This window comes from Trichechus manatus, unplaced genomic scaffold, assembly GCF_000243295.1.
Source record: "Trichechus manatus latirostris isolate Lorelei unplaced genomic scaffold, TriManLat1.0 scaffold00037, whole genome shotgun sequence".
Lineage (NCBI taxonomy): Eukaryota > Metazoa > Chordata > Mammalia > Sirenia > Trichechidae > Trichechus > Trichechus manatus.
Genome location: NW_004443973.1, coordinates 6,381,893 through 6,394,930, shown reverse-complemented (window position 1 = coordinate 6,394,930; position 13,038 = coordinate 6,381,893). Strand labels below are relative to the sequence as shown.

Sequence of the window (13,038 nt, the reverse complement as noted above, 5' to 3'; positions counted from 1 at the left end):
GATTTCAGACCCTGGAGCCCCATTATCCTTAAGTGATACATGACAAGGGTAAGTACTATTGAGTAGTCTATAGCAAGCTTTAATAATAATTTAAAAAATCAGATAAAGAACTTCACATGAAAGAACTATATGGGACTGATTGGGTCATGACACCTTCGCTCTAACTGGTAATTCTGAGCATCAGCCAGAGGAGATCTGGGTGCTGATGGGTTGCCCACCACTCTTGCATTTGTAATAAGTGGATGCATCTAATCCATGCTTGCATAAGGCCTACCCTACTTTTATTTTTAGCCATTCCCCTTGTTGAACCTTCCCTATTTAAGCGTTGGGTCTAATTGTTCATTCCCACTGCAGGCAGAAAACAAACTGCAGATGCTGGCTCTGAAAATTCTCTCCACAACTATACAAATGGAAGGAGACAGTAAATTAAGCAATAGAATATAATACCTTACATTGACTAAATAATGGTTCGTTTTGCATTAGTGTGTTTTAATGTGTTCTTTGGAATCTACAATGAAAAGAAGGGCAGAAAGCTTCACAGATGATGTATTAGACTTCAATTAATTATCGGGAGTTGAATTCATAAGAACGATGCCAACTAAAAGCAAAGCCAGAATAACTGTTATATGGTGAAGGTATTTGTAAACAGAGTATGTACTCCAAGAAGCTACCTGATATCACAACAGGTCATCTGCAAATGCAGTTTATGTACATGCTGTTGAGACAGGCTCAGACAAAGCTCTTAGTTAAAATCTAAGCAACATCCCATACAGACAAAGGCAATAGAAAATGATCCATCAAAATTCCCCAAAGATACAAGCAAGGCAAGTTAATTTGATTAGATCTTAGTTATTTAATCCTGGATTGAGTAACTATAGTTTTCAGAGGGCTCACAATAAGCTGGTGAAATATAATTTCATATAATATATAAAGGGTCTAAATTTTTTAAAATATCTTCATAATTTTTCTTGATTACAAAAATAATGTAAACACTTGTAAAAATTTTAAAGGAAAAAAATCAAAAGCCCTAATCTTTCGCTCTCTAGAGTTTGCAACTATTACCAGTTTGATGTTGGTCCTTCCTGATCTTTTCCTACAAATACATAATATATTCATACGTTAATATATTCAATAATATATAATATATTAATAAATAACGCAATTCAACATATTTGACAATACATAATCATAAATAATAGATAGACAACATATTCAACAATAATGCGTATTGTGCATTGTTTTAGTTGCTGGGGATACATCAGTGGACAAAATCAACAAAATCCTCATCTTCATAGCGCTTATGTTCTGGTGAGAGGAGACAGATGGTAAACAATACACAAAATACATAAATAAAGTATGTAACATTTTACAGGGTGTTAAGAAACATGGGGAAAAAGGGCAGCATAAGCAGGATTAGGAATGTCCACGGTTCCAGGCCTCACTGACAGGTCACATTTGAATAAAGGTTTTAAGGAGGTGATGATGTGAGCCATGCAGATATTGGGGGAAGAGTGTTTTACCTGAGGGAACAGCCAGTGTGAAGGCCCTGAGTGTGTGTGAGTGGAATGTTCTAGCAACAATAAGGAGACCAGTGTGGCTAGAGCAGTATGAATGAGGCGAGGAAGATACTAATAAGGCACCAGATTCTGTAGGGTATTGTTGGCCTTTGAAAAAACTGTGAGTTTGGCTTTTATTCTATTGAAATACAGAGACATTGAAGAGTTTGTGGGCAGAGTTGTGATATGATACGACTTAAATTTTGAAGGTTCTGTCTGGCTATTGTGTTGAGAATAGAGTGTAGACGGGAACGGTAGAAGCAGAGGGAGAGATTAAGAGGCCATGGCCATAAAGTAGTCCAGTGATGATGATGGCTTGGAACTGGGTGTTAACAGTTGGTGAGAAGTGGTCAGATTCTGGATAAATGTTGCAGATAGAGACAACTGGATTTCCTGATGAGTTAGACGTGCAACATGAGAGAGAGTCAAACCTATAAGATTTTTGGTGTAAATGTCAGGAAGGAAGGAGTTGCCTTAACAGAGATAGGGAAACAGAGGAGCAAACATGAGGGAAAGATTGTGAGCTCTGTTTTGGACATGTTAAGTCTAAGATGTCTATTAGAAAAATAATATATGTGTGCATATATATATATATATATTATTTTTATTTATATATTATATGCACACATATATATTCCCATATATATTCCTATATAGATATATATGCACACATATATATATGTTCCCATATATATTATTCTAAACGTACTTCTCTGGTGCTTGCTTTTTTTCTTGTGGACATTTTTCCTTATCAGAATATATAGATCGCCTCATGGGGTCAAGACATTTTGTGCCAACTCAATTTTAGTCTTTATTAAGATATACTAGGGAGAATTCTAAGATAGCCCCCAAGATTCCCCCTTTCCTCCATGTAGAAGCTTGTATAATCCCCTCCCCTTAAGCATGGATGGGACCTGTGAATATGATGGGATAGTCACTCCTGGGATTACATTACATAGTATCAGGCTCTGTGGTAGCCAACTGGAGTGAGATTTTCCTCATGGCTTTGAAGAAGTAAACTGCCACGTTGCAAGATGGCCACATGCCTGGAACCTGAGAGCGGTCTCTAGGAGCTGAGCACAAGACTTGGCCAAGAGCCAGTAAGAAAATGGGGACCTCAGTCCTACAACTGCAGGGGATTCAATTTTGCCAACAACTTGAACAGGCTTTGAAAAGGATGCCAAGTTCCAGCTGAGAACACACCCCAGCCAACACCCTGATTTCAGCCTTGTGAGTCCCTGAGCAGAGAACCCATTTATGCTATGCCCAGACATCTGTCCTACAGAAACGTGAGAGAATAAATTGGTGTTGTTTTAAGCAGGGCTTCGGACTGGTTTGTTCTGGTTCACACCCCTGCTGAAAATTTATATTTCTAACAAGTTCTCTGCTGAGAATTTGCATTTCCACCATAGATATACTGAATCAGAAATGTACATTTTAAAAAGATCCCCAGGCAATTCTTATGTATAACTTCCAGTTAGCAATGCAAATTCTCAGCAGCGAAATTGTTAGAAACGCAAATTATCAGCAGGGGTGCGAACCAGAACAAACCAGTTCTAAGCCCTTGGTTTTAAGCCGCTAAGTTTGTTATGCGGCAATAGAAAGCCAATACACATGGTATTCCTTTCAATGTCTTCAGAGCTAAGCATGGGCATTCCCTTCCCAAGGAGCAAACAACTGATAAAAGTAAAAACCCATGAATACAAGTGTTTCTTGAGCCGCTATAAATACATACATACATATATATATATATATATATATATATATAAAATCAGTTATATTTACTAGGTCTGTCTTCCATGCTTTTCAAGGATTATAGAGTCTTGTAACAGAACAAACATATAGTGATCTTCATAGGGCTGCAGAATTTAAAGCTCAGAAACTTAGTTTCGGCTCTGTGACTATCTGATATAGCTATTCTGTCATAATTTTCCACCCATAAACTGAAGAGTTTGGTCTTAAAACCACACACGCTATCAAGCTCAGCAGGTGCCACTCTAAGAATCAGCTCTAACAGGCAAACAGAAGGTAAGTAATCACTGTAGCTCACCCACTAAATCTGCTCTGTTCACCACAAGGAGGGAACTCTATTAAATATTTAACACAATCACAAAGCGTACACCCAGCAGGTGGACAACTATGATTACTTGCCCCATAACCCTCTCAGCAAGGGCCTGACAGCACCTGGGATGGGATTTATATCATATTAAAGATATTCTTTTGTAGCTTATATCAAAAGAAAGACCCACAGTTCCAAAACTGAGATTTCAAATAAAGACTGTTCTCCTGCTGCACATCTTTGGGCAAATTTCTGAGGGCTTTCCACAAGTTATTACATGGTGGGAAAGACATAGAAATCAGAAATGTAATTTAACACTTTAACTGTAAAGCTAAAGCAAAGTTTGATATAGTAAATTATCTCTTAATAACAGAAACTATCCACTGATATAATGAGTCCCCAAATTGGCAAGCTTCCCATGTTTGCACAAATTGCAGAAGAAACCACAAAATGCACAAGTGCATATATTGGGGTTGGCACCACCAGTTAGAGATCTGAAGAATCTACAAGATGATCCCCTAGCAAGTTGTTCATTAGTTGCTACGGAACAATTTCATTTAACTACAATGTAAACGAATATTAAAGTTATCATTTATTGAACATCTACTAAGTCTTAGGTTCTGGGCCAAATGCTTTACAAACACTATCTCATTTAATAATGAAAAAACCTACAAGTCAAGGAAGATACTCTTCCCACATTTCAGATGAGCAAAGTAAGGCTCAGAGAAGTTGGTTTGCCCAGGGCCTCATACCTTGTAAGTAATGAGGCCAGGGTTTGAACTCAGATTTATAATCCTATAATCCTGGTTCATCACATCATATCTAGCTGCCTCCCAGCTTTGCTCATTCTCTGCCACACAGTTCAGGAGCATTATGTTGGGTGAAAAAAATAAGCCACAGAAAAATACCTAGAGTGTAATTCGATTTATATAAAGTTCAGAATATGCAAAATGTAATGATATATTATGTAGGGATTCAAACCTGTGTGATGTAACTATATAAGAAAGTAAAGGAATCGTAAGTTCAAAATTCAGGATGGTGGTTACCACTCTGGGGAAAGAAAGGAGATGGGATTAGGGAAAGTCAATACAAGGGTTCAAAAGTCACGATCATGTTCTTTTTCTTAAACTGGGTCGTGAGTACATACATCGTACAGGTGCACTGCATCATGTTTTGTTATCCTTTACATATGTTTTATGAACCGATAAAAAAAGCAATGATGTAATTTGTCGACTCTTTTTACTTCTCCAGAATTTGACTCTTTTTATGGTCCAAAGCTCGGAGTAGAATAATAGCAACTCTTACCAAATTTAGCACTTTAATTTGGGTTAGGAAATGACCATTGTCCCTTGACATCTAATCAGATATGTTGACTTTGTAACAATGAATTGGCAAGCAATGATTTTCTATTTTTCTATAACAAGCATTTCTATTTGTTCAGTTATTACTGATGTTAATAATACAATACTGAGAGTATTTCTCCATAAAATAATGAGTATAGATATTCTTTCTTCAGCATTCTCTCTCTAAAATCAAGGAGAAGAGAAAGATAGCAAAAGGCAAGACTATAATATCAGCCCTAAACAATCACTATAGTATACAAATATTGACATCGGTAAATCATTTTCACTGTGCCAATCACAGAACCGAGATGCTGGTGTTTTTCCACATAGGAGGAGAACTACAGAAGCATTGGACTGTACTTTCACAAGGAAGATAACTCAAAGTTCAGATTTAATGTATCAGAACTGAGGAGAGCTAGAGGGTGGTCAGTGTTAAGAAAGCTCAGAGAGCACACTGGAGGTGCACCCAACCCAGACTGGGAGATCATGAAAGGATTTCCAAGGAAGAAGCATTTAACCTCAGGCCAGAAAAAACAGTAGGAAACACACAGAGAATGTAGCCTAGGGGGAAGAGTGTTCCAGGCAGGTAGACTGAGGTGATCAGTTTTGGCAATTTAAAATTTTCTTGCAGAAACTACATTAATGCAAACAGAGCAATGGAAATGAAGAGAATGTTCACACATTGGGAAGAATGTAACCAATGTCACTGAACAACTTGTGTAGAAATTGTTGAATGGGAACTTAAACTGCTACGTAAACCTTTACCAAAAACACAATAAAATATTATTTAAAAAAAAAAAAAAGATACAGCACATAAAACATTTAGAATGGTAGATGGCATCTCATCTGGAAAATGCTAGAAAAAAATTTCCTTGCAGAGATCTGTAAAGAAGACCTGACGGATGTTATAAATTAGACTTAGCTCCTGGCCTCCCCACCTACAGTGCTGTCCCAGTCCTGACCATGGAGACAGCACAGGGCAGTATGGGCTGTGGAGTCTGAGAGGTATAGGACTGAATGCTTGTCTACCTTGACAGTCACAGACCAGCTCTCAGTTTCACGGTTGCATGGGTTAAATGTTCAATTGCTGATATTACTAATCTATTCCTCGTTCTATAGCCAGTGTGATCTTTCTAAATACAACTCCTGCTTCTCCTCCATTTAAAACACAACTACAGGTTTCCCGTCACCCAGGATAAATACTCAAAATCCTGAATATGGCTTTCAAAGTCTCTCGATTGTCTGGCCCCTGCTTCCCTCTTCAGCCTCCTCTAGCTTGGCCCTTCAGCCACATTAAACTAATCTTGGTTACCCATCTCAGTTCCCCAACTCCCCATACTCTCTCGGCCTGCCTAGAACACACATCTCCTCACCCTTCTTCACCAAGAAAACTCCTGTTACTCTTCAGATCTCAGCTTGGTAAGGAAATTTTAATTCCTTTAAAGAAATTTATATGTGTATATATAATATGTATTATGTACATATAATTATGTATTATATATATGTATATATGTATAACGTGGAGCCCTTATGGCTCAGTGGTTAAGAGCTCAGCTGCTACCCAAAAGGTCAGCAGTTCGAATCTACCAGCTGCTCCTTGGAAACCCTATGGAGCAGTTCTACTGTGTCCTATAGGGTCACTATGAGTCCGAAACGACTCAATGGCAACAGTATATGCATAAAGAAGAGACATTTTATAGGTTCATGTGAATTTATCTGCATGGCACTCTGTACGATGCTAGAATTTAAAGTTCTGCAAGTCAGAACCTATATTATTTTAATATATTTTGTGCATCAGCACACTCTTACATAATAAACATTAAACATTAACACCAACCAATTCACTGTTTTTTGGGAACAATTTTTAAAAATATGGTAGTTGTTCTAGGATCTCTTGGAAAATAACTTATATATATGTTTTGATTATCATATATTTCAAAGTTTAATACAAAATGTATCCAATCATAAAAGATCATCAGACTAAGGATAGTGGTTTTACTACAAATCTGGGTAGAGATATGAAGTTTTTCTAACTTTCAGTCAACAGTAGGCAATGCTAAAAGTCACATCACAAAAGAATTGCCAGTAAACTCAGGGGTTGCTGTCGATCTGTATGCCCTTTTTTGCTTTCAACCAGCAAGTTGATGTTTATTACTACAACCCATCAATAGTGTCTGGAACCAGAGAACTCCTCTTACCTCAGCATCAAAGCGAGGATCCTGGTAGGCGTCACTGATGTTCACTGGGAGGCCCGTAGAAGCAACCAGCTCAGCCACACTGTTATTTATTAGCCAGTCCGAGTATGATGATTTCTCCATGCTTTCTTTGAAACTACCAAGGCAAGCAGTAAGAAAAGACATAAACATAAATTTGCTTGAAAGAAACTTACAAAACTACAATAATAGCAGGATTATCTATCCTCATTAAGAAGGGATAAGTGACATTAGTCACAGAACAATAGCGAGGTAATTATCAGTAGCTGGCTCAAAAAGACTCATCTGTTATAATATAAAATAATCAAATCCATGGGTAGAAATTATATATTCTCTATGATCCAGAGAGCAACTGGCAGAGAGCAACTGCCCCACCACAGGCAGACAACAAATAGACAATCAGACAATGACCAAAATTGACAATAGGGCCCCAAGGTAGTAGTCTAATGAAATTCCCCAGTCTCCATGCCACTAGCGCCCTAACTGAATGGACCAGATGATTTGGCACCAGGTAAAATTAAACCCAAGAATGGGGGGAAATCAGGAAATAAACTGAGAATTTACAAAATTTTAGATACTGGACGACAGGTATAATCTTAGTAGTTATGTAATTATTCTTTTAGTCTCAGAGTACATTTCTTAACGAAAAGCACATTGCCTAGTTACAAAATATCATTTAAAAGTCTATCTTAACTCTACCGACCCCTAACATTAATAATTTAAATTATATCCATATGAACAAGGAATTTTACGCTAAATGATTTCATGAACTTTCCCTTTTATCACTTTCACTACAAATAGCAAATTTACAAAAATGGTGTAAGAACTAGGGGGATTCCACATTCCCTCCCTCTTCCATCTTTTCCCCCACACACAGCACAGCTAGAAGCTATGGAAATGCAAAATTGAGTACTGCTTAAATTAACATTATCAAGGAAAACTTCCATGGAGGGTGTTAAATCTGTGGCTTGGCAGGTGATAAGTGAAATTTTACGTGGATGAATGAAAATAAATCAGGGCAATGTCTTCCAAACTGCATTCTGTGGAACTCTAGATTCTATATGATGTTAATAAATGTCCCCAGGTACTGCAAATGGTTAAGCACTTGATTACCAGCCAGAAGGTTGGTGGTTCAAAACCGCCCAGAGGTGCCTCAGAAGACAAGCCTGGCGATCTGCTTCTGAAAGGTCACAGCCTTGAAAACTCTATGAAGCAGTTCTACTTTGTACATATTGGGTCACCATGAGTTGGAATCAACTCGATGGCAACCCACAACAACAATAATGACAATGATAATAGCTCTATTGAATTTTTAATCTAAAACGTATATGTAAGAAAAACATTAAATACACATACACTGTCATTATTATTATACAATAATGGACCTATGTGGAATTTATGCCATACTAGGAATGCTGAGAACTGGCATGGAGAGGCTGCCACAGGCATGAATAAGTGGGAAGTGTCAGCATTGTTCACCAACATTAGTATATCTCATCTATAATGATTGCTGATCTATGTCTTACAAGTTCAACACGTAGTTATGATGTTATTAATCCCTCACTGCATATTAAATATTAATATACCCTCTCCTCACTTATCAACATGGTTAGGTTCCAAAGACCAGGTTGTTATGTGAAATTGGTATTATGCGAAAGTGGAGGATGACCACATCAGATCACAAAATGGCGGATGACTACATCATTACCTAACTGCCAAATTAAAATTACATCATTACCTAACTGCCAAATTGCACCATTACATAACCGCCAAACAACTGAGAATCATGACCCAGCCAAGTTGACACGTAACCTTAACCATCACAGCCAGTGTTACTCTTGCCTCACACCTAGACGTTCATTAGTTCCATACGTACATTTTGTCATTAATGTGCAAAATAGTCGCATAATAGTTATTTTTTCACTATCATCCTAAATGCAGAATGTTGGATAATGAGATAGTCGATAAGTGAGGAAGAAGTATACTACATATACTTATTCTCTATGAATCTCTGCCTGAAAAATGGTAGTCTTAATAAAAAGCTAAGTCTTACACTCCTTAGATGGTGCCTAAATCAAAGTAGCGAAAAGACAAAGCATTTCAAAGACAAGATGAAGCCTTTGTTCTCTAAAACAAACCAGCAAGTAACCAAAAAGCCCATGCTTTATTTTCCTTTTGCTATATTATACCTGTGAGGAATGAATTTTTATGTTGTGCTGCAATAAAAGCAAAATATAGGAAGAACCGTGATTATGTACTTGATTAAAAAAAAAAAAAAAACCGTTGCCATTGAGTCGATTCTGACTCACAGCAACACTGTAGGACAGAGTAGAACTATTCCATAGAGTTTCCAAGGCTGTAATATTTTCTTTTTTTAAAAAATGCTAGGTGTAATTTTATTTATGTTGTTGCTGTTGCTATTGTTGGGATGTAGCATTAGCACCTTCCTCTAAATCCCACTCCCACAGAACCCTCCCATGTACATCCCAGCTCCTGAAATCTTTTTGTATGGAAGCTCTTTTAGGGGGTTTTCACTTTCATTTTTTTCTTAATATCCTGCTCTTGCCTGGCCTAGTTCTCCAAGGCACTTTAGGAGGGGAGAAGAAGAGAAAGAATTTGGTCGTGTTCACACTCCTAGGAGAGGTGTCTGACAGGCGTCCTCCTCCAGGGTCATCTTTCCATTTTACAGTATTTTCAAACAGCCTCCCTTTTGAGAAAGAGGCAGAGAAATGGCTCCTAAAGGTCCCAGACTAATTGGAAGCAGCTTCCCGGGAGTGCAGCCATCTCTGTGTTAGAGCTCTGAGGAAGTAGGGATGGGGAGCATAAATCATTTTCTCGCTTTTTCCGAGGGGAGGTTTCTGGTGTCATTTTGACATTTCCTCAACACTTGTCCCATGCACATCTCCTTGGAAGTCTAACTCTTGATCTCAGAGGCCTATTTCCAGAGGGTGGGTCCAATGCACACCGGGTGTTCAGACACTCTCTTGAAGAGTGTATGTACTTCAGAGAAGCCACAAGGGAGGAAAAAAAAGCTGCCCGATGAGGAGAAAAACTAGGATAACAGAAGGGACAAAACTTGCAGAGCATCAAAACATATTTCCTGTGGCAAGGGGTTTCTAACCAGGTTCCGCACCTGAGGCCAGGCCACCCCCTTCTCACCACCTCTAGGTACAGCTGCTAGTCATGCCTCTTCTTTGTTTAAACCCTTCAGTAAACAATCACCAGTGAAGAAATAAAATGGAAAAGAGATCACTTGCTTGATAGCTGCAGAAAATATAAAACACACAGTCATAAACTTAACAAGAAATATGCAGGACCTATGTGAAGAAAACTCATACTCTACTGTGGAGCACAGACCTAAAAAAAAAAAAACAATTGCCATCAAGTTGATTCTGATGCATGGATACCCCATGTGTGTCAGAGTACAACTGTGCTCTATTCTGTTGCTGTTGTTTTTATTGTGCATTAGGTGAAAGTTTACAGAGCAAATTAGTTTCCCATTCGATAGTTTGTTCATAAAGTGTTTCATGACCTTGATTTAACTCCCCATAATGTGTCAGCACTCTCCCCATTTCTGCACTCAGTTCCCCATTTTCTTTCATCCTGATTTTGTATCCCTTCCTACCTTCACATCTTTGCTTTTTGGCAAATAATGCCCTTTTGATCTTGTATAATTGATTGTTCTTAGGAGTACCGTACCTTCCCCTCGGGTGTTATTGTTCATCTTTTTTTTTTTTTTTCATCTGTAAAATGTTTTCATTGAGGTATAACATGTATGGTATACATCATACAGGATATTTCATACAGGTATACAGTAAGTTGCATAACTTCATTATCTGATTAATTTAATACTCAGATTCACAGCTGTCTACAAATTATAGTTTCATAACTCTTAAATGTACAGTTAGTTTCTTTTTATTGCACTTTAGGTGAAGGTTTACAGAGCAAATTAGTTTCTCATTAAACAATTAATACACATATTGTTTTGTGACATTGGTTGCCAACCCCACGTGACATGTCAGCACTCTCCCCCTCTCAACCTTGGGTTCCCCATTACCAGCTTTTCTATCCCCCCTTGCCTTCTTGTCCTTGCCCCTGGTCTGGTGTGCCCATTTAGTCTTGTTTTGTTTTATGGGCCTGTCTAATCTTTGGCTGAAGGGTGAACCTCAGGAGTGACTTCAGTATTGAGTTAAATGGGAGTCCAGGGGCCATATTCTTGGGGTTTCTCCAGTCTGTTTGGGCCCAGTAAGTCTGGTCTTTTTTTGTGAGTTAGAATTTTGTTCTACATTTTTCTCCAGCTCTGTCCAGGACTCTCTATTGTGATCCCTGTCAGAGCAGTCAGTGGTGGTAGCCAGGCACCATCTAGTTATGCTGGAGACAGGCTGGTGGAGGTGTCTTGTGTCTTTGGTTTGTTATTGCTTATCTTATGTGCTTGTCTATTTTTTGGCTGAGAGGTGGTCTCCAGGAATGGCTTCAGTTCCAGGTCAGAAGGGTGTCTTAGGGCCATAGTCTCCAGGGTTCCTCCAGTCTCTGCCAGACCAGTAAGTCTGTTTTTTTCTGTGAATTTGATTTTTTGTTCTCCTGCTCTGTCCAGGACCTTCTGTTGTGATCCTAGTCAGGACAACTGGTAGTGGTAGCCAGGCACCATCTAGTACTTCTGGTCTCACGGTCACGTAGGGTATTGTTCATATGGTCCATTGGTCCTTTGGACTAATCCCACCCTTGGGTCTTTGGTTTTCATTGCTCTCCTTTGTTCCAGACAGGAAGAGACCAATCGTTGTATCTTAGATGGCCGATTGAAAGCTTTTAAGACCCCAGACGCTACTCACCAAAGTAGGATGCAGAACATTGTCTTTATGAACTATGTTGTGCCAATTGAGCTAGATGTTCCCCAAGACCATGGTCCCCAAAGTCTATGGTCCTTTGTCTTCTAGCCTAGGAATTTCATCCTGTGAGGTGTTTGGTTATATTTAAGAGGTTTCCCTGACTATACATACCCCTTGTGTGCACTATATGAGCTGCACTTAAGCATGCACGTAGAAGTACCCACCATCAAACCTATACCTGCCAGTGGGTGTGTTCTCTTACTTCCTCCCAAACTCCTTGGAGTATCTATCTACCGATCTGTCCAATTGTAAATTATTGTTTGTTAATACTATTGCTTCAGGATTGTCTAAGTTATAGTAGTTATGGTAATTGCCCTTTATTCTTGAGTTCCTCTCAGTGTCCTCTCTTGTTTTGGTTATGTTGTGCTGACTTTCCCTATATTATGTATTGTCTTTCCCTTCACCAATATTACCTCGTGGCTAATCGGTAATTTTCCCTCCCTCCCCTTCCCTTCCCTGGTAACCATCAAAGAATGTTTTTTTCTTTTTTTTTCCTGTGTGTAAACCTTTTGTTGTTACTTTATAGTAGTGGTCTCATACAATATTTGTCTTTTTGTGATTGACTTATGTCACTCAGCGTAATGTCCTCCAAATTCATCCATGTTGTGAAATGTTCCATGGATTTGTCATTATTCTTTATCATTGCGCAGTATTCAATTGTGTGTGTGTACCAGTTTGTTAATCCATTTATCTGTCAACGGACACTTAGGTTGTTTCCATCTTTTTGCTATTGTGAATAATACTGCAATGAACATGGGTATGCATATGTCTATTTGTGTCATGGCTGTTATTTCTCTAGGGTGTATACCTAGGAGTGGGATTGCTGGCTCATATGGTATTTCTATTTCTAGCTTTTTGAGGAAGTGCCATACAGTTTTCCAAGTGGTTGTACCATTTTACATTGCCATCAACAGTGTATAAAAGTTCTGATCTCCCCACAACTTTGCCAACATTTGTTATTTTCTGTTTTTTTTTTTTTTT

At 38.4% G+C, this 13,038-nt stretch overlaps 1 protein-coding gene across 1 annotated transcript in view; it reads right to left on the bottom strand.

The window, feature by feature from the left end:
• The window catches only part of PDE11A (phosphodiesterase 11A), a 436,579-nt gene that overhangs the window by 212,232 nt on the left and 211,309 nt on the right, over positions 1 to 13,038 (bottom strand). The window contains exon 6 of the mRNA XM_004375469.1: positions 7,157 to 7,289. Within this exon, the coding sequence (XP_004375526.1) occupies positions 7,157 to 7,289 (133 nt within the window). The remainder of the gene's footprint in view (positions 1 to 7,156; positions 7,290 to 13,038) is intronic.